General features: G+C 48.2%; 1 protein-coding gene across 4 annotated transcripts in view; it reads right to left on the bottom strand.

The window, feature by feature from the left end:
- Positions 1 to 27,993, bottom strand: part of SMOC1 (SPARC related modular calcium binding 1) — a 148,269-nt gene that overhangs the window by 68,002 nt on the left and 52,274 nt on the right. For all 4 annotated transcript variants that reach the window (XM_021099408.1, XM_021099410.1, XM_021099409.1 and 1 more), the window contains exons 2-3: positions 11,504 to 11,669; positions 10,092 to 10,204 (exon numbers count right to left, since the gene is read on the bottom strand). In XM_021099408.1, the coding sequence (XP_020955067.1) occupies positions 10,092 to 10,204; positions 11,504 to 11,669 (279 nt within the window). The remainder of the gene's footprint in view (positions 1 to 10,091; positions 10,205 to 11,503; positions 11,670 to 27,993) is intronic.

Here is a 27,993-nt window from a genome sequence, read left to right as displayed (position 1 = left end):
TAGGGCTTCAGGGACACAAAGAACTTTACTTTCTTAATTCCTGCCCCCCTTTTCGGTGCCTAGAATGGCCCAGGTTTTGTAAAAACCAAATGAGACACCTCCAATTCTTTCAATGCTATTTCCATTTTGAGGGGAAGGTATCAAATACATGTTTAAGTTTTTAAAAATATCCAATAAAAAAGTCTCTCTTGTGTAGGAGCTCTGTTTAGATCAGAACTGTGAAAATCTGGCCAGTGATGAGACAAAGGTGGCCTGAAGGAGTGGGGGCTCTTTCTTGCTTCCCATATCTGACTTCACTTTTTTTTTCTTTTTTGGGGGTGTCTGCAGAAGTTCCTGGACCAAGTATCGAACCTGTGACAACACCAGATCCTTAACCACTAGGCCACCAGGGAACTCCCCTGACTACACTTTTAATTAAACTTTGCTGCTTTCATACCTCCCTCCTGTGTTCCTTTTGCCTTTCCTGCTTTGATGTGGGGGAGGGGGGGTCTGATGCTGTTAATTTTGCATGAGTTTAGCTGACTGACCTGCAGGGTCAGAGCCTAGCATGTGGAATGGAGTGACAGTAGACCTAAGTTAATGGCTCTGCTCAGAAGCTTCCTGAATAAGTGTTTGCTGTGGACCGACTGAGTGCCTGCCCACCAGCCTGAACATGAGTCTCATAAAATCTGAAGAAGTGTGGAGGTTACTCCCAGAGTCACCCATTTAACCCTCTTCCCAAGTGCAGTCGCACCCCCCGCAACGCCCACAGCTCCCCTGCCGGATGCCCATTCAGTCCTGCATGCCCTCTTCCTGGGATGGGAAGTTTGAGTAAAACACTTTTCCTCTTTGAGCAAAACACTCCATCTGTGGGTTGCTCCTCTTGTAAAAAGTTCTTCCCTATTTTGAGTCAGAATCTGAGTCATTCCATATCTTACTCACTGACCCTGCGTTGGCTCTGTGGATCTAGTCAGTAAAAAGCTATTGTCACCCACAGACAAAGGTTTGAAGGCGGCGCTCATGTGTCCCTCTGGCCATCACTTTCCCATCCATCCTTTGGTTCTTCTCATTTCTGAAGCCAATCACTGGCCCCTATGCATATTCCTCATGAGACCTGATTTCCTGACCTTCTCCCCTAAGTTATCCTCCCGGATATGCTCGCATGAGGCACCATCACTATAAAAGACGGCAATGTCCTTTAAGAGGCACTTAGGGCCATGGGGAGGACCAAGAATCCTGGCACCAGGCTGCTTGGGCTGGGATCCTGACTCTGCTATTTGCAGGTTACCTGATCCTGGGCAAGCTACTCAGCTTCTCCCCTCCTCAGTTTCCTCATCCATAAAATGAGACGACAGGAGTTCCCGGTGGGTCCGTGGATTAAGGATCCAGCATTGTCACTGCTGTGGCTTGGGTCACTGGTTCGATCCCTGGCCCAGAAACTTCGGTATGTCATGGGTGCAGCCAAAAATACATACATAAATAAGTTGGTTAATTAATTAAATAAATAAAATGAGAATATAATGGTGTCTACTCATAGGTCCTAGTGAGGATTGAATAAGCAAATGTGTGTCAGGCACTTATAAAACATAAACAAGTGCTATACAGGTGTTGTTATTATCTAAGAAAGAAAAGAACAGCAGAGGGGATGATGGAAGCCTCCATCACTGAGCCTCCCCTTTCCTGAAAGCAGCAGGAAGCCCAGAGAGGCAGGCCCCTGTCCTTCCCTTCCTCCCAAGTACACCCCCTCGCAGAAGAGCAGCTGCAGGCACCATCCAGAACTTGTTCCTTTTGTGTCCACAACAGACTGGAGGGAGAGACTCACCAAAGGCTATGGGGAGGTCAGACACCCAGCCGGGAGTACCCAGACCCTGCAACTTGCTCCGAAGCAAACAATGCCAGCCAATCTGGGAGCAGATGCTCAGTGGCCAATTGGCCAATGAAGAGGAGGATGGAGCAGTGCAAGTAGGCAAGTCACCACAGAACACAATGGATACAGTGTTGCAGCATAAAGCCTGCTCCATCCATCCTCATTTGCCCTCCTCCGCACCTGTGGGTGATCGGGGGTGGGGAGCGGGGAACACCAGTTCTTTCTTTGAAAAGAGGACAGTGGTGGCTCACAGCGGTGGCTCCCACCATGTGATAGATTAGATGAGTCACTTGCTAGACAAGTCCTCCCTGCACATGGAAGCCTCAGGCCCCGTTCCTTCTATCATTCACAAAAAATTTTTTTTGGTTGCACCTGCAGCTTAAGGCAGTTCCTGGGCCAGGGATCAAATCTGAGTTGCAGCTATGACCTATGCCACAGCTGTGGCAACACCAGATCTTTAACCCACTGTGCCAGGGATTGGACTCTCACTGCCGCAAAGACAACACCAGATCCTTAACCCACTGCACCACAGCAGGAACTCCCATCATTTTCAAAATTAAACATTTACTTTCACAGGACCTCCAGTGGGTATAGGAACTGTTCCGGAAGGATGAAAATACTCTGGCTTTAGACAGTGGTGATGGCTGCACAGCTCTGTAAATATACTAAAAACCACTGAATCACACACTTAAAGGGACAAATTTTATGGCATGTGAATTCTATCTTAATAGAGTTGCTATTTTAAATAAGAAAACCAGGTGGCTAGCCCACAGGCCACCGTTTGCTGGCCTTTGGAAGGGCTCAAGTATCTCTCCTGTTTTACAGCTGAGCCAACTGAGACCAAAGAGGAAGAGCATCAACATCTGCTGAACAGAAATTATGTACCACTTTGTGGGCATTTTCATATAAGTTACCAAGTGCAACATCTGGTTGTTTGGAACAAAAGCAATTCAACAAAAAAACGCATGTAAAACAAGTAGTGAGAAGCTCCGGGCACAGGAGATGCTCAAATGGTAACGATAATAGTATGTTTATTGAGCACTTAAAAAAGGACAAAGAAAAGCAACGACTGACCCAACACTGGGTCTCCTGGCCGTTTGGCCGTTATGCCATCTGTACATAAAGGATGGGTTTATGTTTTTTAACAGTGTGATTTTTTAAAAAAAAAAAAATAAAAGTTGGTACCATTCACAAAAACCTACAGAGCTGGCTGCACTTGGGGGCATCCGAAGGAATGGCTATGGCTGGAGATGCTCAAGACATTCCAGCTGTGGATGCAGCCAGGTTTTTAGTGCTCTACATAGAGAGCCCTCTGCACTGTTTGAAAAGAGATCCACACTATTGCTGTAGGTATGTTATGACAAAAAGATGGAACCCTTAGACTCATCAAAAATGGGACAAATTCTTTCCCCCATAAGGATGCTCAGTGCTCCCAGCTTGCTGATGTTTCTTCAGCTGAGGTGGGGGGTGGGGAAGGATGGGGGAACTAGGAGCAAAAAAGGAACCTCAAGCCCTGCTTCAGAGCTCGGGCCCAGGCACTTAGGAAACAAGCTGTACTTCCCCAGGTTGTAAGAAGTGCAGCAGCAAGTAAGAGCTGTAGAAATGCTGACAAGGGGAGCCTACTGCCTTTGCCAAAAAGCCTCAGAACCTTCTCTTTGCACTTCCAATTTCTGAACAAAGCATCATCTAGAAGAAATCACAGGGAGTCAAGGCTCTGGCGTTGTCCCTGCTGTGGCTTGGGCTGCTGCTGTGGTGCAGGTTAAACCCCTGGCCTGGGAGCGTCTGCGTGCCATGGGCGTGGCCAAAAAAAAGAGAGGGAGAGAGAAAGAAAGAAAGAAGAAATTATAGCTTCCCAGGCTCCATGGCAAAAGAAAATTTAAAAAAAAAGCACATATGTAAGTGTGCATTACTGTGAGGAATTAAAATGAGGAAAAAATGGGACACGTGTAGGTGCCAGGCAGAGCTGTATCAAGAAGGTTGTTCTTGGAACAAGGGGCTCAAAGATGGGAAACATAATACATTTTTTTTTCCCATAGCAGTAATATCACAAATGGTGTTTTATATTCTACAGTATCATTAGAACTACGGTCTATCGACACACACACACACACACACACACACACACACACACACAGAAAATGGCTTGGGAATGTATTTGGTAACAGCTGCTGATCAACCACATCATTGCTCAACACTGGAAGACAGTTTGGGAGTATGCATCAAACACCTTAAAATGTCTACCCAACATGCAACTTCCAGAAACGTAATCCCCAAACTTCCAGAATTCGTGGTACATTCATACAATGGACTACAATGCGCCCTTTAAAAATGAGGGAGAGTTATGTGTAACTAACCTGGAAATACATTCACAATATACGTAGTATAAGAAAGCATTTGGAAAGTGATATATGACCTTATACTATTTTTGCCCTAAATAATGAAAGGACACAGGGGAAGAACTAGTGGGTTATAGACTTAATTATTGCTATGTCAAAGGTAGGAAATCACTGGCTTTTCTACCTATGTTCTTCCATATTGTCAGAATTTTTTTTTTGCATGGTGTATATAGCTTTCCTAGAAAAAGAGAGACTATTTCTCTTTTGATTAGTTGATAAAGGCTCTAACATACATATATACACACAAACTATGCGAAATGAGCATCTACAGCACGTCATGCTACCAGTGTCAGAGCATGGCTATATCATAACTTGTTTAAGCAATTCTCTATTTTGGATATTTAGGTTGTTTCCAAATATTAGCAACTACAAGCAGAAATGAGATGGAAATCCTTGTGGCTAAAAATTTGCACATATTTTAAACGATTTCCTTAGAATAAATTCCTAGACGTGGAACTGAGGGCTCAAGATGTGGGCACAATTAAGGACTTTTGACCCTTATGGTAAAATTATTCCATAAAACGTCAGTGCCAATTTACTTTTTCAAGTATGATGTAGGGGCAGCCTTTTCCCCTCACGACTGAATATTACTATCTTTTTTCCAAGTTTTAACAATTTGGTAAGCAAAATGACACAACATTATTTTTATTTGTATTTCTTTAATTACTAAGGAACATAACATCATTCACAGACACTTACTGGCTATTGTTATTACTGTTATTACTGTGTGACCTATTTATTGGTATCTCTTGTCCATTTTTCTACTAGAGTCTTTTTCTTCTTGGTTTGTAAGGTGTTTTTTTTTTTAATCTAATATTAGCCCTTTGTCATTAAGGCAAACTTGTATATATTTGAACTTGTTAACTTGTATATATTTTCTCCACTCAGAATTCCAAATTAAAATTTACCGACTTGTAAATGGGCATTTGCAATATACCCAGTTGTACATATAGGATCTCATATACTAGCTACTTCATCTATATTTTCATGTCTTTCCTGCATGTAAACTCCTTGAAGGCACAGTCATGGCCTTTTCTTTCCTCTTCTCTTCTTGTCAGGGCTGCGTCTGTGGCATATGGAAATCCCCAGGCTAGAGGTCGAATCTGAGCTGCAGGTGCCAGCCTACACCACAGCCACGGCAATGCTGGATGCTGGATCTGAGCCACATCCTCAACCTATAACTCAGCTTGCAGCAATGCCAGATCCTTAACCCATTGAGCAGGGCCAGGCATCAAACCGGCATCCTCGCAGACAACTATGTTGGGTTCTTAATCCGCTGAGCCACAATGGGAACTCCCATGGCCTTTCCTGAATCCCCCCCATAGCAACCAGCTCACAGCCCGGAACATAGCAGAGTTCCAAAATGTACGAGATGAAAAAAATATTGTGTTTGGGATCTACTTTGGAGCAATCCAGTTTGGGGTGGGAGGTAAAAATGGGGTAAAGACAAAATAGAATCAGCCACCTGTTAATTATTGTTGAAGCTGGATGATGAGTACATGGAGTTCACTATGCCATCATGTCTCCATTTTTGTATATTCTAACATTTCCATAATCAAAAGGATTTTTTTAAGAGTTCCCATGGTGGTACAGCAGTAACGAACCCAACTAATATCCATGAGGACACAGGTACAATCCTTGGCCTCGCTCAGTGGGTTAAGGATCTGGTGTTGCTGTGAGCTGTGGTGTAGGCTGGCAGCTGCAGCTCTGATTCGACCCCTAGACTGGGAACTTCCATATGCTGTGGGTATGGCCCCAAAACGACAAAAAAAAATAATAATAATAATAATGTTTGCTTGATTGATTGGTCAACACCATCAGAGACGGTACTTCTGGAATAACAATGGTGGTAAAAATGAAACATGTGCATCAAGAACTCTCTGGAGTATAAAAAGTTAAGCGCTCAGGCCTTTAAATTAGGCAGGCTAGAGTACAAATCCTTAGTGACCTTGAACTAGCTATGCCACCCCTCTGAAACTTGGTTTTCCAGTATAAGTAAGGGTATTAATAACTACCTCAAAAGGTTCTAATAAAGATTAATGGGTACAAAACTCAGTGCCTAGGACCAAGTAGCACTCAATAAAGTGATGCACACGCTTGACAAGCTCCAGCCAACATTTCCCAGTGGTGGCGCTCCAATACCCTTCCTCGACAGCTGTGATTTCAATCGCATCGGGCACCAGACGACAGCTTGGCAAAGGACTTGGTAGAACAGATGTCCGGCGTTTCATCCCTGATACCCAGAAGAGGAAACAGATTGGACCACAGCAAAGGACAAAACCAGTAGCTCCCAGCCTTACTCAAGAGGTCATCCAAAAGCCTTAACCCCACATTCCGATGATGCAACTGAGAACAAGAGTGGTATAGCCCTCATTCACGATTTGGACCAAATTCTGGTATCACCTGAGGAGCTTGAAATAATAGCACTGTCTGGGTCCCTCTCCCAGAATCTGATTTAATGGTCTGGGATGTGAATTCAATAGCAAGGTTTTTATTTTTTATTTTATTTTTTATTTTTTTTGTCTTTTGTCTTTTTTTGTTGTTGTTGTTGTTGCTATTTCTTGGGCCGCTCCCGCAGCATATGGAGGTTCCCAGGCTAGGGGTTGAATCGGAGCTGTAGCCACCGGCCTACACCAGAGCCACAGCAACGCGGGATCCGAGCCGCGTCTGCAACCTACACCACAGCTCACAGCAACGCCGGATCGTTAACCCACTGAGCAAGGGCAGGGACCGAACCCGCAACTTCATGGTTCCTAGTCGGATTCGTTAACCACTGCGCCACGACGGGAACTCCAATAGCAAGGTTTTTAAAAACCTAAGGTGATCTAGTGTTTCCACTTCTGCTATATGAGTTGGGGCAAAGTGGGGAGGGGTGTAACGAGGGAAGAAGACAAGAGAAAACAAATTAGAGAACAGAGACCATTGTATCCCACACGTACCCCATTAAAGCCAGCCTGGTCATCTGGCCCCAAGCTGTGTCCCAAGCCAGACAAGTCCAGTCCCATTAGGGTCCCTTTAGTTCCTCCCTAAACTTCAAGAGCGTAGTATTGGGTTGTAATTCACAGGGCTAAACTATGTTACTGACACCAGGATGCATTTTTGTCAATATTCTAAACAATATTAAAATGATGAGGCTGGATTTTGGTCTTTAAAAAAAAAAAAAACCCAAAAAGTCCAGCTAGGGGACAGTGGAGGTTGGAGGAGGGAGAAAAACATTTTTTCTCAGAGCCTTTTGGCAGCCTGTCAATGCAAGTGAGGCACACTCAAAGAGGCAGCCTCATTTTGTGAAGTTATTGCAGTGTCTTTGATCAAGGGAAAAGGCACATCCATTTCAATCACTGTAACAAGGACAGGCCGGCTGTCTGGCCGCCTGACTGCCCGTTGGGGTGAGCCAGCCTCAGGCCTGCAGACACATGGCAGTGCTTAGCGTGTCAAAGCAACGAGGGGGCTCTTGAGTGTCTATCCAACCTTTGTTGAACCTCAGGGGCCCCCTCACTTAGCAATTCTGCCCAGACCAATCTGGAAGTTCCTCTCGCCGGCAAACACCACCTGGACCAGTCTGGCCTCACCAAAACAAAAGCTGGCTAGCGGCTGTCTGTCACGGGACAGCAAATGCTTCAGAACCAGGAGGGCAGGGGGTCAACCGCTCTCAGAAGCAGCACACTCCGGATTATGCAAGCCTGGAGGAAGGGGGAGGAAAGATGTCGCTTCCTCCCTGTTACCTTCACCACCCCCCATCTCGGCCCCAACCTCAGCTGCCAGAGGTTTGATTTTTCTCCCGCGTATGCAAATTCTCAGCAGTGTATAGTTTCAAATATATATACACAGATCAAGCACACTCTGTCCACTAGCATACATGATTAAAAAAAAAAAAGAATTGATGGGGGAGGGGAGGAAGGTTCAACCAAAGGTTTGTTTTTCCCTAGGTGACATCATCCATAACATCTTGGGAAGATTTGAGTGGTGGAGCCAGGCGTGGAGCTGGGGATAATGATGATAATAATGGCAGATATTTATACAGCATTCATGTGTCCCAAGTGTTTTACACGGGGGAACTCATTTACTCCCCATCGCAGCCCTATGAGGTGAGCCGCCTGAATGCTCGGTAATAGTAATAATAAGACTAACATGTACTATGCAAAATACGATCATTATTCCCATATAAAATGATCATGAACATAACATGTCCGATTTTCACATAAAGTTACTGTGACCCAGGGAAGTTCAGGGCCCAGCCTGAAGTGGAGGGTGGGCACACGCCCAGGCTGTCTGGCACCAGAAGCGTGGTGCTAACCACAGCACCAGGCAGCCTTCCTCCAGTCCACACCTCAGAGCCGCCTTTAAAGCTGCTGGTTCAGAGGAGAGCAGAGCCTGGTGGCCTTTGGAGGGCTCTGGAGCCAGAGGGAGCCGCCTTTGACTTTGAGCCCAGCCACTCCACTCGCCGCCATGGCTGCATCTTCGGTAAATGGTGATGGTAACACATACCTGGCAGGCTGGTGGTGAGACTTGAGTGAGAAGATGAATTAAAACACCACTCACAGGGTCAGCAGCCAAGGTCAGTTTAACCTGGTGGCTCTCAGTCCTGGCTGAACACTCGAATCAGTTGGGAAGCTTTTACAAACATGTAGCCCAGTGCCTGCCCCACCACCTCTCCATGTTTCCCCCCAGCGGAGACGCAATCTGAAATCAGCAATCCCCAGGGCTCAGTCCTGAAATGAAACCTGAAACCCAGCAGAAAAAAGGCCAGCCTGCACCCTTTGCCCCATGGATTCAGAATTAAGGGATGCTTTCAAACACCCCCCTACACACACGCCGAGGCCTCCACTGCCAGCTCTCAGGTAGTAGGATTTCCCAAATGCCACTCTAGTCCACAAAGGGAGTCTTGGCACCAGGCCCATCACAAGTTGACCCACTCTTGCCCAGCGCCCTTCCCCACTTTCACCAGACAGCCTCTGCCCCTCGACTATATCCCCACAGCCAACCCCAAAGCTTTACCACCCCATTGTCCCAGGTTGCTCATGTTTCGGTCTGTGCCAACTTCAATTTAGCCAGTGTTACTATTACACAAGCTCTAACCAGAGCATCACACAGGGTGAGAAGTAGGACTGCCTGAAAAGGAATTTTAAAATCTGAGTGCATGCATGCACACACACACACAAACACACACACACACATGCACAGAGCATGCATGCAAACACACACATGTGCAGAGCATGCATGCACACACACACACGCATGCATGCGTAGACACCACACATGCACACGGGCCCACAGATACCACCCACCACAAAACACACACATACAATATCACACACACACAGATAACACCCCACACAGCATTCACATAGACACACAGATATTACACACCATATAACACACACACACACACACACACACACACACACTGGGAACCACGGCCATTTTATACTCTCAGAGAGCATGGGTTCCTTTGAGGGCTGGGAGCAGGAAGAAAAGGCCTAGAGAGGGGTAGCAAAAAACAGTGACAGGACTACAGGGGTTGCCCAGGGAAACTGGCGGGGCTAAGAAAAAATAATCAGCCCGCATTTGACAGAAGAGAAAAATGGAGACGGCCAGCAGGGACGATGGGGCCCGAGCAATGCCAGTTTCCTGGCTCGAACCTCCATGAGCCTTTTAGGACCCACTGCCAGCTGGCAGGGGTGGCGCGGGGGCCCAGGAGGGGAACGCGGGCACCAGAAGGCTGCACAGAGGGGCGTCAGAGAGCCCTCAGCTGTTTCCAGAAAGCGGGGCTCTCAGGGCCTGCTGCCCCCGGGCACCTCCCCTCGGCCCCAGTCCAGGACCTGGGCCCGAGAGGCTTGGCCCAGGCCTACCTGGGTGAAGGAGCCATCCTCGCCGCACTCCGGGACAAACACCGCCTCCTGGGGCTTCTTGGCTTGCTCCAGGGCCTGAGCCCGCTCCAGGCGACACTTGCTCTGGCCAGCGTCTAAGAGGAGAGGAGGGAGCTGCACTTCAGACCCACTTGGATCCCACACAGGAGCCACGGACAAAATGGCCGCTGGTTCTAGAAACACTGAGAGAAAAGCATTCTGCCCGTGGGGAGCCCACACGCAGCCAACTGGCTCTTCCCAGGACGCGAGGACAGGGGCTAGTGAGCACCGCATGGCCTCATCTTCCTCTTCATGTCACTCTTAGAAGAGGGGGGCTTACATTTACACCAGGTTCTGTTCATTTTCTTCTCTCAAGTATTCCCAGCCCCTCCTAGGGGAAAAAAAAAGTTCTACTTCCATTATTTTTCACTGGGTTTATTCAAAAACATGCAAGCCCAGGGAATCTAGAGATGTTTTGCAGTTTAAGAATGCAAACACTAGGACGTCCTGCTGTGGCTCAGAGGATTATGAACCCGACTAGTATCCATGAGGACGCAGGTTTGATCCCTGGCCTTGCTCAGTGGGTTAAGGATCCAGCGTTGCTGTGAGGTGTTGGTGTAGGTCACAGACATGGCTCGGTCTGGCATTGCTGTGGCTGTGGCTGTGGCTGGCAGCTGCAGTTCTGATTCAACCCTTAGCCTGGAAACTTCCGTGTGCCACAAGTGTGGCCCTTAAAAGTGGGAAAAAAAAAAAAAGAAGAAGAAGAATGCATGTACTTTCTTGGGGGAAATCAGAGGCTCTAGGACAGCCACTTAGCCCCCACAATCCCTATGATAGCTCTGAGCAGTCCAGGGATCACAAACTCAAATATCTCCAGGAAGTAGGAAAGTGATACAAGTTAGACAAGGAGCTGGGTGTGTAAAGAATGGCATTCAGCTTCGCAATACCATAGAGAGTGCTGAGGACTGTGGCAAACTAGACAATGGGCTCCCCTTTAAAGGAGGTGGGTGCTATTAAGTTCACATGTTTGCCTTGTAGGAGGGAACACAGACCTAATATTACCAGAGCTTTCTATTTTTTATAAATACAAAAATCCAGATTTTTATGTTGAAGTTCCCAATTTTTAAATGTTGTCTCAAATGTCTTTAATATTTTAAAACATGTGAGCAGACCAAACAAAATACATCTGTTGGCCAACAATCTGGAATCCCTATTCAGGAGCCAGCCGTGATGTCTTGCCATTTTAAGCATCTCTACAAAAAAACATAATAAAAATTAAAAGCCCTAGCCAAGTAGCAGCACAGTTCTCTGTCTTAGCCTGGGGGCAGCATTTGAAAGCCAGAAAAGTATGCATTCTTCAGCCAGCCAGTCCTGCTTCCCAAATTCCCCAGTGGAAAGGGAGAGGGGGCACTCACCCTTGCATCTACCACGATGCACCACACCCAGGGCTGGGTCTCTGCACTTGGCTCGCTGGTACTCACACATGGACTCGTAGGACCTGCCGTCGGAGGCACAGATAGGTTTGGGTTGAGTCCTGGAGCAGTGGAGGTTGCACTGAGGGTCACGGTCACTTATGAGAAACTAGGTTGGAAAAAAAGTGAAAGTGAACAGGAGTTACTTTTGCAAGAGAAGTCAGGGTGGGTCCAATAGTAGCTTGCCCTGGGGAAGCAAGTCCAGAATAAACCCCAAGTTCTTAAACCCTAGAAAGGGATGGGAACTGAGCAGCCACAGGCTCTAACCAGGGAAGGCGTCCTAAGCTAAGTAATTCACACGCAGGATCTCATTAATTCTCATCACCCATATGAAATAGGAACTATCGATTTTGTAGGTAAGGAAACTGAAGCCAAGAGCGAGGGAACTCGCCTGGTTTTACATGGCTCTAAGTGATGAACTTGAACCTAGATTGGCCAGAGGTCAAATCAAAGCTTTCCCCACCGAGACATTCCATCCCTCTGTCCATGCCCGTGACCATTCATAGGCCCTCTGTTTGGGGACCTCCTCAAACCAAGAACTCCTTAGCAATCACTCCTTTCCATCTTTGGAAAGTTTTATTTATTAGAAAGTAGTACTGAGCCCCCAAATCTATCACCCTTCAATTTATGTCCACTGCTCTCTGGCAGAATACAAGTTAAGTAATTTTCTATGAGAAAGGAATTTACTGATCTAAAATAATTATCATCATCCGCTTATGAAATGCTGAGTTAGTCTTCTTTCCTGTAGAAATTCCCAGACACCTTTGGTGCATTCTTACACATTACAGATCTCTAAGAGGTAGAGTAAATCAAAGGTAGATGGCTGCAAAATATTTACTACTCTTTCTGTTGAGCTGTGGAGCCTAATTCCCTTCCCTTGAATCTAAACCAGCCTCAGGAATTTGCTTGATCAAAAAATGCTATGGCAGGGAGTTCCCTTAATGGCTTAGCGGTTAACTAACCTGACTAGATCCATGAGGATGTGGGTTCAATCCCTGGCCTCGCTCAGCGTGTTAAGGATCTGGTGCTGCAGTAACCTGTGGTGTATGTTGCAGACCAGCTTGGATCTTGGTGTGGCTGTGGCATAGGGCAGCAGCTGCAGCTCCAATTCGATCCCTAGCCTGGGAACTTCCATATGCCTCAGTAGTGGCTCTAAAAAGAAAAAAAAAAAAAGTGGGGGGAATGACAAAAAATGCTGTGGCAGTGATGTTTTGGGACTTCTGAGAGAGGTCATATGATGCCCTGCAGCTTCCTCCCAGGTCTCTGGCAGCACTCACTCTCGGGGAAACCAGCCACCCTGTAAGAAGCCCAATGACACTGAGACCACCATGCTAGGAGGAAGCCCAAGCTAGCATGTGGCAAAAGCAAGTGGAGAGAGAAACACCCAACAAACATGGGCAGAGACATGTGAGTGAAGAAGTCTTCAGATGGATCTGACCTCAGCAATCATCTGATTGCAACAAACAGAGATGAAAAGGAGTAAATGCATGGGAGACCCCAAGCAAGACCTGCCCAGCTGAGCCCAGTCAACTCACCAGCACTGTGAGAGATAATAAGTTGTTTTCAGCCATTCAGTTCTGCAATAGTTTGTTACGTAGCAACAGATAATCACATCAAGGGCATGTATGATGAGGTACCTCCCAAACCTATTGACCATGAAGCCCTTTCTCAGTCAACCCTTGTTAACAACCATAGAATAGTTGGCAAACAATAACTGGACTATACAATGCATGAGCTTCTGGTGAATAACCCACAATTAGACTTATGGGCCTTGAGAGCCAGATCCACTCTTACTCACCCCCTAGAGCAGAGCTCTGGACACACTGAAAGCTTTTCATCAGTGTGAGCTGAGAGAATGACTCTCCCGCAATAGCACATGGCAACGTCAGAGCACACCTCTGGCTGTCAGTGACATTACAGTTAACTGAATAATGACATCACACTCAGAGAGGTTCAGAAAAGGCAAGACTACACCCCGTTTCTACCTGGAAATAGATGAGAACTTATTGACCCTTTTCCAGGATAGCCAAGGGAGTCCAGAGGTAATACCACTCCCTTCAAGGGAGTGCTGGGAACACATAAGCCATGTTGGCCAAACCCCAAGAGAGTCCAAGCCTGTCCATCAATACACAGACTGCCTCTCAGCTGTAAATCCAGTCCCTCCCACTCTCCTGACCTCATGCCTGGGTGCTGGGTGCTGGCTGCTGGCTGCTCGGCACAGGGAGGCAGCGGCTGGAGGCTGAACCACCCCCTCACTCACACACACACACACACACACACACACACACAGGCTTATGAGGATGGACAGTGGGCTTCCTTCAGAACCCCCTGTGCTCCCACACTCACACATTCAGCCTGAGTCCTGCCCGAAGACCAAAGAGAAATGTCCTGAGTGTCTCAGGATAGAGTCTGGTATTCTGGGGTGACAATCAATAGTACGGAGAGTCATATCTGGAGGCAGCCCTCTGCCCACCCTCAAGCTGCCACCCAGAGGTGGGAAGAGCTGATAGGATATCAGGAGGGGGCTGGGGCCTCCACACCTCAACCCTGCCCAGGATCGGCTCCCTGCACTGGCCTTGCTTAAAGCCCTTGAGCGTCCCAGGGCCCTTAGGGACCTTCATGTGGTCTGCTAGCCTGGCGACTCTGACCCCGGGACCCCTTCTCCAGCCTCAGCACTTCCTGCTCTTCCCCTGCCTCACGTGCTGCTGGTCCTGTGCCTAAATGTGCTCCTACCTGCAGGCCTGTGGACGTGCTATTCCTCCCCCCCCCTACTCAGATTGGGGCTCATCTGGGAGGCTCTTTCTGACTCTCACAGGTGAGGATGGGCCCCCTTATAGTCACCTCTCATCCCCTTTTTCCCTCAGCTCTTAACACAGTTTGTGATGATGAATTGATTTGTGTGATTTGAACAGCAATGGGATCTCCCCTCTGAGCTCCAGGAAGACAAGGATACTGTTAATTCAGTCTGTGAATACATCTCCGGCATCTAGTGCAATGCTAGGGCACTGGGTTATCCGTGGCATGAACGCACCCCTGCAGCGGCCTTTCTCACATGGCATTACCGCCAAACCAGCTCGTGTGATGGGACAGGCCTGATCTCCCAAGCTCCTGCCGCCTCTGGGGGATCATTGGACCGCACCCTGCATACCCCACCCCATCCCCACCCCTTCCCTAAGCTCTCCTCTGCCTCCTGCATTACATGGTGAGCAGAGGTGGGCCACAGCTTCTTGTTGTAGCTCCACTTCAGAACTTAAGTTATCTCCGAGGCTGAGAGGTGGGTCTCTTTTCTCTCCATGTCCACCCAGGCCCCTCTGCCACGACAGCCCTCCCAGCCTCCAACCGCCTATGCACCAGGGAAAACTGGGGACCCAGAGGCTTGGAATGCTGGGATCTCCCAGCTATAAATCCAGGCTTGGAAGCCTTGGCCAAAGGCTCCTGGATGGGCACAGAACACAGGTAGCTGCAATCAGCAAAGGTGGCCTTGGAGTCTCTCTTACTCCTTTGGTTCGGCTCCCTCAGACTCCTTCCTAAGCTGTCTGCAGCCTGGAAAATCAGCCAGACTTGGCTCTGTAATTCTGCCTGGTGAGCAAGCAGGTGCCTGGCCAGGCAGTGGGATCCATATTCTCACACACTGGCCTGCAGGGCAACTGGTGGCCTTAAGGCTGTCCAAGGGCAGATCAAGGCCATCCAAGAGCAGACCAACTACGCAACTTTCTCCTGGTCCATGGTGGTCGAGGCTACTTACATAAAGTAGGACTCTGCTTTGAAGACCTGTTAGTGATCTGGCCATGTGAACCGGCAGGAGCCAAGGAACAGCAGGCCCTTTGTTCTCACAATCACACAAGGACAGAAATATCTGTATCTTCTAACACCTGGAAAACCAAGGAACTCATCTTTGGTCACAGAGGCATTTGGTAGCCAGACTTTGAAGTGATCATTATTCTGAAGAGCGGTAGTCATACAAGCAGATAATTATATACCACTTATGATAACGCTAATTTAGCCCTCACGATAGCCCCACGAGGCAGGGTGTGTTGAACGTGTGTCAATGCTGAACTTGACGCCCAGGGCCCAGCTCCAGAGTCATGCTCCGAACCACTGCACCACACCGCTTTGCATTATTACAGGGTAATACTGCAAATAGAAACTCTGACCCAATGGCCAAACTGGATTCAGTTTGCGATTCGCAGATACAAACTACTGCATGTAAAATAGTTAAACAACAAGGTCTGTATAGCACAGGGAACTATATTCAATATCTTGTGATAAACTATAATGGAAAATCAAACACACAACTGGATTCCCAAAGCAAAGAAACTGGAAGTTCCCGTTGTGGCTCAGTGGTAACAAACCCGACTGGTGTCCATGAGGATGTGGGTTCGGTCCCTGGCCTCGTTCAGTGGGTTAGGGATCAGGCGTTGCCGTGAGATGGTGTAGTTTGAGGACATGTCTCGGATCTGGCGTTGCCCTGGCTTGTGGTGTAGGCTGGTGGCTGTAGCTCCAATTCAACCCTTAGCCTGGGAACTTCATTATGCTGCAGGTGTGGCCCTAAAACAACAAGAAAAAGAAACTGTTTACCAAGAGCCCACTGCCCATGAGACACCAAGATCCAGATGCGACAGCCCTGCCCTCCAGGCACTTTAAGCTGAAATAACCATCTCCATTTAAAAAACAATGTGGAGTTCCCACTGTGGAGCAGTGGGTTAATGATCTGGCTAAGCATCGGTTCGATTCCTGAACCCTGGCCTGGTGCAGTGGGTTATGGATCAGGCATCGCTGCAGCTGTGGCTTGGATTGATGGTGAGAAGCACTTGCTCATCTTCAGAAAAGAGGGATTGAAGAAGACAAAGTTTCTTTTCAAGCTCAAAGAGATTGCCCTGTTGTCTCCTCTGCAGCTCGGGAGAGAGGGGAGCTGCGGGCATCTCCGTGGCATTGAACTATGGGCCACAAATTTGGTTTGGAGATGGCTGGCTCTGGGCCAATGGAGATGTGAGACCAGCTGTGCCAGAGACCGGCTTCATAACTAGGGGAACACTGCCTGCAGACAGACAGGTCAAAAGCAGCTTCAGAAGAAGCCCCGCTTATCCCCACACATGGAGATCCTTCCAGGTTTCAGAAGAGCCCCCAACAAGGGTCCATCCAAAAATGACTAGTCCCTGAGACCAGGTGGAAAAGTTCCGAAACAGCACAGGCCCACTGCTAAAGATTATCTCCAATCCTCTGTGGTGTCTCATTTTCATCTGCTTTAGGAACTGTGGGTGTTTGTGGCTGTTTCCCAAAAAAAGGCAATGAGCTCTGTAAAATAGAGTGGGTTTTTTTTTTTTTGAGGTATAGCTGATTTACAATCTTGAACAAGTTTATTGTAAAGTACAGTTGATACTTCAATACTATATAATATTATAAAAGTTACAGGTATACAATGCGTGGATTCACAATGTGAAATACAATAAATACCTGTAGCTGGTTGGTTATGTTATATACAGTAGTTTGTACCTCTTAGTCTTCTTCCCCTATTTCACCTCTTTCCCCTTACCTCTCCCCATTGGTAACCACTAGTTTGTTCTTTATATCTGAGTCTGCTTCTTCTTTTTTTGTTATAGTCACTAGTTTGTCATATTTTTTAGATTCCACATATAAGTGATATCATGCAGTATTTGTCTTTCTCTGTCTGACTTATGTCACTAAGCATAATTAGCTCCAAGTCCAGCCATGTTGCTACAAACAACATTCTTTCATTCTTTTTCATGGCTGAGTAGTATTCCTTTTATACATATCCCAACTTCTTTATCCTTTCACCCATTGGTGGACACTTACAGTTGCTTCCTTATCTTGGTATAATAGATTGACTATGCCCTAATAGGACCACCCAAATCTCCAGGGCCCCAAGGGCATTACTTTGGGTCCACAAACACTGCTTATTCAGCCATCCACTGATTTTCTTTTTACTCAATAAGCAAGCACTATGATGCTCCTAGCACTGAAAGGCACAGGAAGCAGAACACAACCAACACAATCCTGCCCTCAATGAGCTTGCACGCTAGGGTGGAGACAATAAAAGTGAGCTGACACTAGTCATGCGGCAAGGGAACAGGATACAGTAGGACCAAGAGAGGATTTCATCCTTGGGACTCTGCAATGCTACAAAGTCACAAGGTCCAACAGAACCTTCTGCAGTGACGGACATGTTCTGTATCTACACTGTCCAACATGGAAGCCACAAACCACACATGGCCAAGAAGCACTAAAATACAGCTACTGCAACTGAGGGACTAATTCTTTGGTTGAATTTAATTTTAGTTAACTTTGCATAACCACATGTGACTAGTGGCTGCCAGATTTAAGAGCACAGCTGTAGAGGGGAGGTGGGGAGAGGCTCATCTTTCCTGGAGTTTCTCCTAGTTGAGCTGAGCTGAGACGGACTGAACCAAGAAGCAGATCCAGAGGATGGGTTCTGCATTTTGCAACTGGACAGGCTATCAGTTCATTATTCATGGGTGTCAGCAGCAGGACATCCCAGGAGCTCGACACAGTCCACCTGAAGTCACAGAGGCAGAGTTTTCCTCTCTTCTGCAGGAGACAGGAGGGACAGGCTGGAAGTCCTCAGCACTGCCCACGGCTGGTTGTCCAGGCACTCAGACAGAACTCAAAAAGTCTGAGTCACCCAGCAGGGACGGAACCCCCAAGCAACCAAAGCTGGTGGAAATTTTTGGTGTTGGGCAGAGGCAAACGCTGAACCATTACCCTGTGGGGAGGAAACTGTATTTTCATAAAAAAAATCCTCACATCCATTCCCTTCCTTCTTCCTCGCCAAAAGAAAACAAAAACAAAATAATTATGTTAAATACGATTGTGTAATACAGAACCCAAACAAAAGGGGCCGGGACAATTGTGCATTTGCAAATAGCCCCTATTCCTACCCTCTCTCCTTGGGGAGTGAACTGATTCCAAAGCAAACACACAACATTTTGTCTTCCGCTCACATTTGTAAAGTAGGACAAGCACTTGAAATACATATAAATAATCCATCCTTCCTATTGGAAAAGTAAGCCACCAATGGGGATGATCTTCACCAGAGAAGAGATGGGGTTAAGAACTCGATGTTACACCTACAGTCCCTTCTGTCTGAACCTTGCCCTCAGCCTCCAGCAGAGTCAAATGAAAACCCTGCCACAGCTTCTGCTCAGGGAGACCACTCCCACACAGCAAGCTGTGTTCCATTCGAGGGGCCGCCAAGTTTCCATGACAACAGAGGGAACAACAGAGGCAGCCTAAGGTTCTGTCTGGGAGGAGATGGTGGATTCTTTATAATAGGCAGTTGGTTTCACAGTCCTAACTTGCACCTGTACCACGCGGATTTCATCAGCATTTAAAATTCTCAAAAGGCATGTTGAGAGTTCCTGTTGTGGCTCAGCAGGTTAAGGACCCAAGGTTGTCTCTGTGAGCATGCGGGTTCCATCTCTTGCCTGGCTCAGTGGCTTAAGGATCCAGAGTTGCTGCAAGCTGTGGTGTGGGTGGAAGAGGCAGCTCACATCCAGTGTTGCTGTGGCTGTGGTGTAGGCCTTAGCTGCAGCTCTAACTTGACCCCTAGCCCAGAAACTTCCATTTGCCACAAGTGCAGCCATTAATAATAATAGCAATAATAATAATAATTAGGGATTTTGCTGGTAACATGCCTACTTCTATGTTTTTCAGAAGTAGAAGAGGGGGGAGTTCCCGTTGTGACTCAGTGGTTAACGAATCCAACTAGGAACCATGAGGTTGCGGGTTCAATCCCTGACCTTGCTCAGTGGGTTAAGGATCCGGCATTGCTGTGAGCTGTGGTGTAGGTTGCAGATGTGGCTTGGATCCCGTGTTGCTGTGGCTGTGGCATAGGCTGGCGGCTACAGCTCTAATTAGACCCCTAGCCTGGGAATTTCCATATGCCGTGGGAGCAGCCCTACAAAAGGCAAAAGACAAAAAAAAAAAAAGTAGAAGAGGGGGAAGGTGCAGAAGAGGGGGAAGGAGCCATGCTAAACAAGGAGGGCACTGGTTTGGAAGAGTAAGGTCCACGATTGGGAACAACGAGGGGTCTGGTATCACACTCAAAAATCACCGTCCAAACTCAAACAACTTGAGGATTCTCTTTAATAAATGCATGTGTAGCACAGCTTCAGTTACTTACTTTTAACATTTTTGCACCACTTGTCAATTGCTACAAAACAAACCACTCCCAAACTAAGTGGCTTCAAATTATTAGTTATTTCTCTCACTGCTATGGCTTGGCTGGGCTCAGCTGACAGGTTCTTCTGCTCCACGTGGTGGCCACTGAGATAACACACAGGTGCATTCATTTGGGAGCTTGGCTGGGTCTGGAACACCCACTGTGACTTCACTCACTGTGCCTAGTTAGAGTGTCTGAAGTGGCTGGGGGCTGGCTGGGCCTCTCTCTCCAGCAGGCTTTCTTCTTTTGTCCATGATGATTTCTCGCAATCCTTAATCTCTTTGTGCCATCAAACTCTCTTTCCATTCAAGTTCAAATTCTACACTGCCACTGAAGTTATCCAAAAATCAAATGCTTTCATGCTTTAAACACTACTATTAACTTTCTTGGAGCTCCAGCTGCACTGTGTTCATGGGTCTATCAAAACCCTCCATGTAGTTGGATTATCATTTATGTACTCACGTGTCTATAAAACTGCATCTGGAGTTCCCATCGTGGCTCCTAACAAATCCGACTAGGAACCATGAGGTTGCGGGTTGGATTCCTGGCCTTCCTTGGTGAGTTAGGGATCTGGCATTGCCATGAGCTGTGGTGTAGGTTGCAGATGCAGCCTGGATCCCACATTGCTGTGGCTCTGGCATAGGCCAGCAGCTACAGCTCTGATTAGACCCCTAGCCTGGGAATCTGCATATGCTATGGGTGCAGCCCTAAGAAAGACAAAAAAAAAAAAATTATCTCATTCCTCTTTATATACACAGGCCCTACCTGGTGCTCAATCCAATGCAGTTCTTCAATACATGCTTGAAGAAGGAATGGGTGAATATCAAACCTTCCATAAAATATATTCTGGATAAGAAACTCCTTTTTCTATCACTTACTATGAAAAGAGATGTTCAACCACCACCAAAAGCTTACTGCTCTCAAATGCATGGAGTCATAGAAGCTGTTTGTTCCTTTTTTTTTTTTTTCCTTTTAAGGTATATTGATCAGATAAGGAAAGTGGTAGGTTAACCACAGGATTTTTCCCTTGAATTAAAGGAAGGGAAACAAAAATATCCCTGAGTCATTGAGGACCAGGTAGCAGAGTGCCTGTGACAGTACCTACACATCCCTGGTATCACCATAAGATATCATCTCTAAGTGACCATGGAATTCACTCTGGGTGGACTGGTCTCAGCCTGATCATCCCTCTCCCACAGCCCTCTTGGGAGGCTTTCTACCACCCTGCAGAGAAGCCGTGTCGCCCATACATCAGGCAGTAGTCCGAGATGCCCAGGGTTGCCAAACCTGAAATGAGTATGTCAAGGCAGGAAACTGACAATTTAACAGCCAATGTGACTAGCACGCTGGTTTTTCTGGCAGGTACCACATGCATGGACTTGAGTGAGAACAACGGCCAGGTTCATTTATAAATCATGTTTTTGACACCCTGAATTTCTTTTTTCCATAGAAGTGATGCTATGAGTGCCCCAGCCCAATCTGCAAATGCCTGTTTGGAAGAAAGAGAAGGAGAAGGAGGAGCCCTAGCTGTGTGCCCACTGAGGCAGTCACAGGCACAGTCAAGGCCCCCAGTGCCAGTGCCCCCAGCTGGGTAGAAATCGTTGGCCCCACTGCGCTGTTCCTTCCTGCCTGGGGATTTGGCATGTGTGGGCCCTTTTCCCTGGACTGTGCTTCTGTCCTATAAACTCCTATACGTCCTTCCAATCGCCATGCAAATGCTCTTCCTTGGGGTATTCGATGTCCCAAATACGACAGCGCCCCAGAGAAGCCTCCGTACACCCACTACCTTCCTCGGTGGCTTGTGTCACAACTGTAGTTAAATGACCAACTGTTTGAGGATATGTTTCTTGCCCCTCCTCCCCCCTAAGCTGTAAGCTCCCTGCAGGCAGGAACCATGAATCTGCCAGGTGTCACCCTGCTGGATCTCTAGTGCCCAGCAGGGACCTTGCCCAGAATGGTGGTCCCATAAACATCTATGGATTGAGTGAATGAAGAGGAACCTGAGGCTTGGCCAGGTTAAGCTGGTAGGTGGTAAATAAAGCAGGCCTGTAGGTCCGACTCAACGGCCCAGATTCTTTCTACTATACCACACTACCTCCTTCAAGGCAGGATGCTGAGCACTGAGCCCCGGCCACAGGGATGGGGGTCACTGGCGGTGGTCCCCCTGGGGGACAGGAGAGGAGCAAAGCTCTGCAAGCAAAGCAAGGTCTCCCAAGGGAGGGATGTTTCTCCCCTGGTGTGTTTCTAAGTCCAAGTCCAGGTCACGTTTTGAGGGCCCAGGCACTAAAAAACATTTCTGGGAGGTAAATCTGTTATTGAAGTGGGGGTGGGGGGGCCCCTCCTGGAGCCAGCGCCTGGAACGAGAAGTAGAGACCCGCATTCCAGACGTCTAGCTGCAGCTCGGCCTCTCGCGCTCCCACCAGGCACTGGCCGCCTCCTGTCGCTGGCTCCACCAGCTGCAAAACCCGGACTCTGGCCTTTTCCTCCCGGGGCCCACGTCTTTGGGAACTGAGAGCCGTTTCACATGAAAACATCACTCGCCCACCCGCTATCTCATCCATCATCTGCCCTGAAAATGCACATCCCCATTTCTGCCAGCTCGCCCTCACCCTTCCCTGACCCCACCACCGCCGCATTCACACAGGTGCAAAGGAGGGCCTGGCTCGGGCGGCCTCGGAGGGAGCTCGGGGCTCCGGGAGATGGAGGAGGGGAGATAACGGAGGTCAAAGGGAAGGGGAGGCCTGCGCCTGCTCTTCTTCTCCACACCTCCACGGCGGGGCCTGACAGCAGCACGCCCGCCCCGTGAAAGGGCTTTTCACACTGCTGAGGGAAAGCAGACGTCCCCCTCCAGCTGTTTGGCAGCTGGAAACACTTCTGTTGTCTTAGCCAGGAGAGGCCTGACCCTCGTCACCCCAGCCCCGCCCCCTCCCCAAGGGAGGAATTTTGTGGTCACCCCACCCTGTTCAGCCAGCTGCCCTCCTACACTGCGCCCCCACCCCCACCCCCGACACCCCAGCTACGGGGATGACGGGGCAGGACCCAGGGAAGAAGGCTGTCTTACACCAGGTGCCGCTGTGGGGGAGGGGGAGGGGACGGTCAGTGTCTTGGACAAAGCAGCTGGGACCCTGGGTGGAAAGAGGCCCTCACAAGGCTGCAAAGGTAAAGTTTCTAACTAGTACCAACCCTGTCCACACCCCCAAACTATGCCCCATGCCAGTCTATTAGAAAGGCAGGTGCAGGTCAACACTTGATCAGTGGGGGTTAGGGCCCTGGTCATCGGAGTTCCAAAATATGATGCATTATCCTCAGTGAAAGGAGCCAGACTCAAAAAGCTACACACTGTATGATTCCATGTAGGTGACATTCTGGAAAAGGCAAAACTCTGTGGAGAGAAATCAGATCTGTGATCACTGTGGAATGGAAGCGGGCAGGGGAAGCATGAGAGGATGGGGGAGCCAGAAATATTCTCTATCTTGATCATGGCAGTGGTGATACAACTATTATCAACTTATTAAAAATCATCAAAGTGTACACTTAAAAAGGGTGACATGAACTGTGTATAAACCATATCTCCATAAACAGAGGAAAGCCCCAAATTAAAGAAAAACATCAGACTTCCCATAGGCACACATAGAAGTTTCTGGAGATTTCTCTGCCCATCTCTTTCAATTACCAGGCACCACGCTAGGTGGATTGGGGGTTATGAAAATAGACAAGAACAAAGATCCTGTCCCCCAAAGTTGATCCAGTTGCAAAGACAGACGTGTACAGCTAATTCCATTGGGACTGCATTTTCAAAACCAGCAACCAGGAAGTGAAGCCTAAGTCACAAGAAAAGAAAAGGACAGAATATTTAAAAACGAGATGCCAGGGAGTCCAAGATGTGAAGTGGTTAACTCTCTAAGAAAGAAAGAGGAGAGGGAAAGAAGGAGAAAGAAGCACCCACTCAGCAAAAAAATAACAGAGCCCCTATGCTGTGTGTCGGGTTGAGGATAAGATCACGGAGGGTCTTAGAAACTCTCATTTGTTTTTTTTTGTTTTGTTTTGTTTTGTTTCTTTAAAGAATTGGAAGCCTGGGAGTTCCCTGGTGGTTCAGTGGGTTAAGGATCTGGCGTTGCTACAAGCTGCAGCATAGGTCACAGATGCAGCTTGGATCTGGTGTTGCTGTGGCTGTGACGTAGGCTGGCAGCTGCAGCTCTGATTCTACCCCTAGCCTGGGAACTTCCATATGCTGCAGGTGCAGCCCTAAAAAGAAGAAGAAGAAGAAGAAAGAATTTCTGGCAAAGGATACGAAGGACAATGGAGAGACTGATTAGGGAGTTACTATAGCTGAACATGCAGCAGGAGGAACTTTGAGAAGAGAAGGCATACCTGAGCCAAGGAAAGAGCTGGGTGAGGCAACTGGCTGAGATAAAAGCTCCCAAATAGCCATCTATGGGGAGTGGAACCTCTGCCCTGTGGAGATGGTCTTCCCTGGGGAGATGGTCCCCACAGGACTCCTGCAAGGCTAAGAAAGGAAAGGGGGGGTGCCGCAAGCAGGCTCGTTGGCAAGGAGGAAGGAGACATGGAGAACAGGGAGCCATGACAATATTTCTTTGAATAAGTGGAGTCCTTTAGTTCAAAAACCGTTTACGTTTTAGCCCTCCTCAATCACCCACAGGGCGTCAAGCCTTCTGATCAGAGGCACAAAGCATTTATTTTTGTTTTCCTGCTCGCACCTCCCTAGTCACTAAATTCTAACCGATGGCACTCACGAAGCGAGGACACGAAGTCACTCGCCCATCCCCCCGCCCCCAATCCTTCAAACGCTGACACCAGCGTAAATAAAAACACCTCTCACTCCAAATCAAATAAACAGAGCGCTCTCCAGGACCCAGATTTTTTTCAGTTTCTCTCAGCCCCTTAACACTGGGAAAAAATAAAGGTTAAGTTGACGGCATTGACAAGGAACGATAAAGCGGTCCAGTACTCGGGACGCATCCAGGAGACGGCGGATTACAGGTGAGAACAGGGAGCGCAAAGGTGTTCCGGACAAGTTTTGTCCCAAGTGCCCAGCCCTCCATCCCAGTGACACACACATCTGGCAGTCTGGCAGTCAGGGTTGGCGCAATTAGCACTATCTCTTTACCTGGCAAGAGCAACTGATTCCACCAAGGCTAGAGGCTCCTTCCAAGGTTACCCTTGAACGCTCCCACTGGCTCTGCCCAGGGACACGCTCCACGTTTTCACTACTCAGCAGGGAACGACCTCACACAGCCCTCCGCATCCTGGCAAGTGGCAGTGGAACCCAGACAGTGTGCCTGCACATCCTGGTTGGGCCGCACCATGATCTGTCCCATTGCCACTGGCAGCGCTTTGTGCCTAGTGATGTGTGACATCTGTTCTATAATCAAGGGAGGGAGGGAGACTGGCTGGGATTGGGGCTAAGGACGATGGTGGGAGACCACTGGAGTTGGTCCTGATCCAGCTGGCTGCTGGGTGACCGAGCCCCTCTGGCTGGAAGGACGAGGTCCCAGAACAGAATTGTTTTCTCGGGAGGTTTGGTGAGATGCGGGGGAAAGAAGAAGGTGCAGAATCCAGGAAGGTGTCTGAGGGCTTCGAGCTCACTTTGAGAGAGTCTAGGCACACTGAGAGCTATGTCAGGGCCTAGGGGACAGAGAGACATAGAAGTCAGGCAGGTCCTTTCTGTACCTCTGCCTGAAACTGAGCCCCATTCTGGCAACTGAATCAACGGCATTGGCAGCAGCTGGAGATCGTTCCATTGGCACAAACTCGGGTGTTCTCATGACAGGCACTGCCAGCAGTGAGGTTCCTTTGGACAAAGGGGAAAATTACGACTAGTCTGTGGAAATATTAAAAGCACCCCAAAGCAGAGACTAAGAGGAACTGCTATTCGAGCAGGTGAGGGTCTTGTAGTCACTGCAATTTGCGAGTGATGGGCAATGTGGTACCATTTGGTCAACAGATGGAGAGGCCTGGACATACCAGTTCCAAGTACAGATGCTAACGGGAGTGCAGGTCCATTTAGCAGGCTGCGGGAGCGAAAGCAAGCAGCTTGAATTTAGGGAGAATTCGCAAAGGCCATTTGAGCATCCAGAAACCCATCTTCCCAACCAGCAACACTGGGTATGGTGGTGCAGCTCCCAGGCTGGTCCACAAGATGCCTCGGTAACTCATTTTGTGGCTAACACAAAGCTACTAACACTCGGCGCAGAACAAACAGGGGGATAGAGTTCAAGGAAGGGAGGAGCTGGATAGGGCCCCCAGTGAAAGGGCTGGTCAATGGAACCAGTTCCTGAGCTTAGGCATGAGTGTGTCCGCTGTGTGAACACACACACTCATACACTCACTAAGAGCCCTTAGCCACAAGTAATCTTTTGTGGCGTACCATCACCATCTCTGGCTCAAGAGTGTAGGGTCAAAAACACTGGGGGAGAAAGCTCTTAGCTAGTTACTTACAAGAACAATAGCTTTGGAAATCTTTGCTTTCCTTCTTCCTGGATTTTCTCTGTGCCATCAGCTGTAATCCTTCAACACCACAAAATATTCCCCGAAGGAGGGGAGTGGACACCCTGTTTAGTGCACCCCACAGCACCCAGGGAGGTCACATTCCAACACTCCTAGTCCCCTCCGACAACGGCTAGTTGTACCAGGGGAGCCCCCCATCAGTATGCTCCCTGCCCCTACTTCTTACAGCCACCCCCCAGCATCCTGCATGGTGCAGGGGTCCCAAAGCCCCCTTCAGAACTGAATCCCTTAACCTGAAAGACAGACTCCCATCTTGGCCGAGTCTCCTTCCTCATCTCGCGAGAAGATCACCCTTTGCCCTCTCCAGTCCCCGCCGCTCGGGATTCTTGGTGCTGCTGCTGTTAGATTTCTGCCCTTGGAAGATATTTGCCTACTCACGTATTTCACACTGAGTCCTCCAGCCTTTTCCACTTACTGCTCTCCTTATCATCACAACAGGGCCCCAAACAGCCTCACCAGAGCCCACCCAAGATAAAAGACTTCCACTAAGTCTACACATAGTGGGAAAGAGAGGCAGGACCATTACACCCTCCCTACCCCTGGGAATGATCCCCTGGCTCTACGATAACTAAATGGAGAAACCAGTATACTTTCAATGTCATGGGATTATCACGGAGGAAGATGTCATTTTAATGCTCATTTCGCTTGGGCCAGATCCTGTGGCATATACACACAGGCTCATCTTGGGCTCCGCTTACACAGTGGAGCAATTTATATTGACAAGGGAGATAACAGAGGAAGAAACCCTTTATCCACAGCACTTGAGGAAATCCACTCCCTTACAGCCCTAAGCCCTGGGGATGAGGGCTGAGCAAGTACAGACTAAAACAAACAGAAGAGGAAATCCCAGTCTTGCTATGTCATCAAATTATGTCGGGGCTGTGTGTGCTTAAACTGTGTGTTTCCTTTTATTGCTATTTCCACTGTCACCCTGAGAGCCTGCTGCAGTGTGCTGGGCTCCAGATCACCAAACACACACCCACACACATGCACACGCACATGCACACACAACGCCTTTAAAGTCCCTTACAGACAAAAAGAAGAAAGAGCTGAGTCCACATGGGACTGTCAGGTGCCATGTAAAACCTGGTTGCCGGCACACCATCTCGGCCTGAAAATCCCCACTGCGCTGCTCAGACAAGGATTAATTACTGCTGTCCAGAGCCCAGGCAGACATCTGACTTCACACAAGTGCGAGGCTGTTCTGGGCAGGAGAGAAATCCTGTTGACCCAAACCGGGCCAAGGAAAAGTAAATAAAACCATGTCAAACTTTACAGGCAGGCATGGAAGATGAGAGGAAACCCAAAGCAAGCCCACTCCTCGGGGAAGAGAAAGAAGGGTTCTTCCATTTTCCAATCCTTCTAGGTCCTAGGCACAGAGGAAGTCTTTCTTTTTGTTTAAATTTTTTAAAAAATTTTATTATAGTTGATTTACACTGTTTTGACAATTTCTGTGGTACAGCAAAGTGACCCAGTCATAGATCTATACACACTCTCTTTCTCATATTATTTGTAATCACATTCCATCACAAGTGATGGAGTTCCCATTGTGGTGCAGTGGAAGCGAATCCGACTAGTATCCATACGGATGCGGGTTTGATCCCTGGCCTCGCTCAGTGGGTCGGGGATCTGGTGTTGCTGTGAGCTGCAGTGTAGGTAGCAGACACGGCTCGGATCCAGCATTTCCGTGGCTCTGGTGTAGGCC

This window comes from Sus scrofa, chromosome 7 (assembly GCF_000003025.6).
Source record: "Sus scrofa isolate TJ Tabasco breed Duroc chromosome 7, Sscrofa11.1, whole genome shotgun sequence".
Taxonomy (NCBI): domain Eukaryota; kingdom Metazoa; phylum Chordata; class Mammalia; order Artiodactyla; family Suidae; genus Sus; species Sus scrofa.
This window is presented reverse-complemented; position numbering and strand designations above follow the sequence as displayed.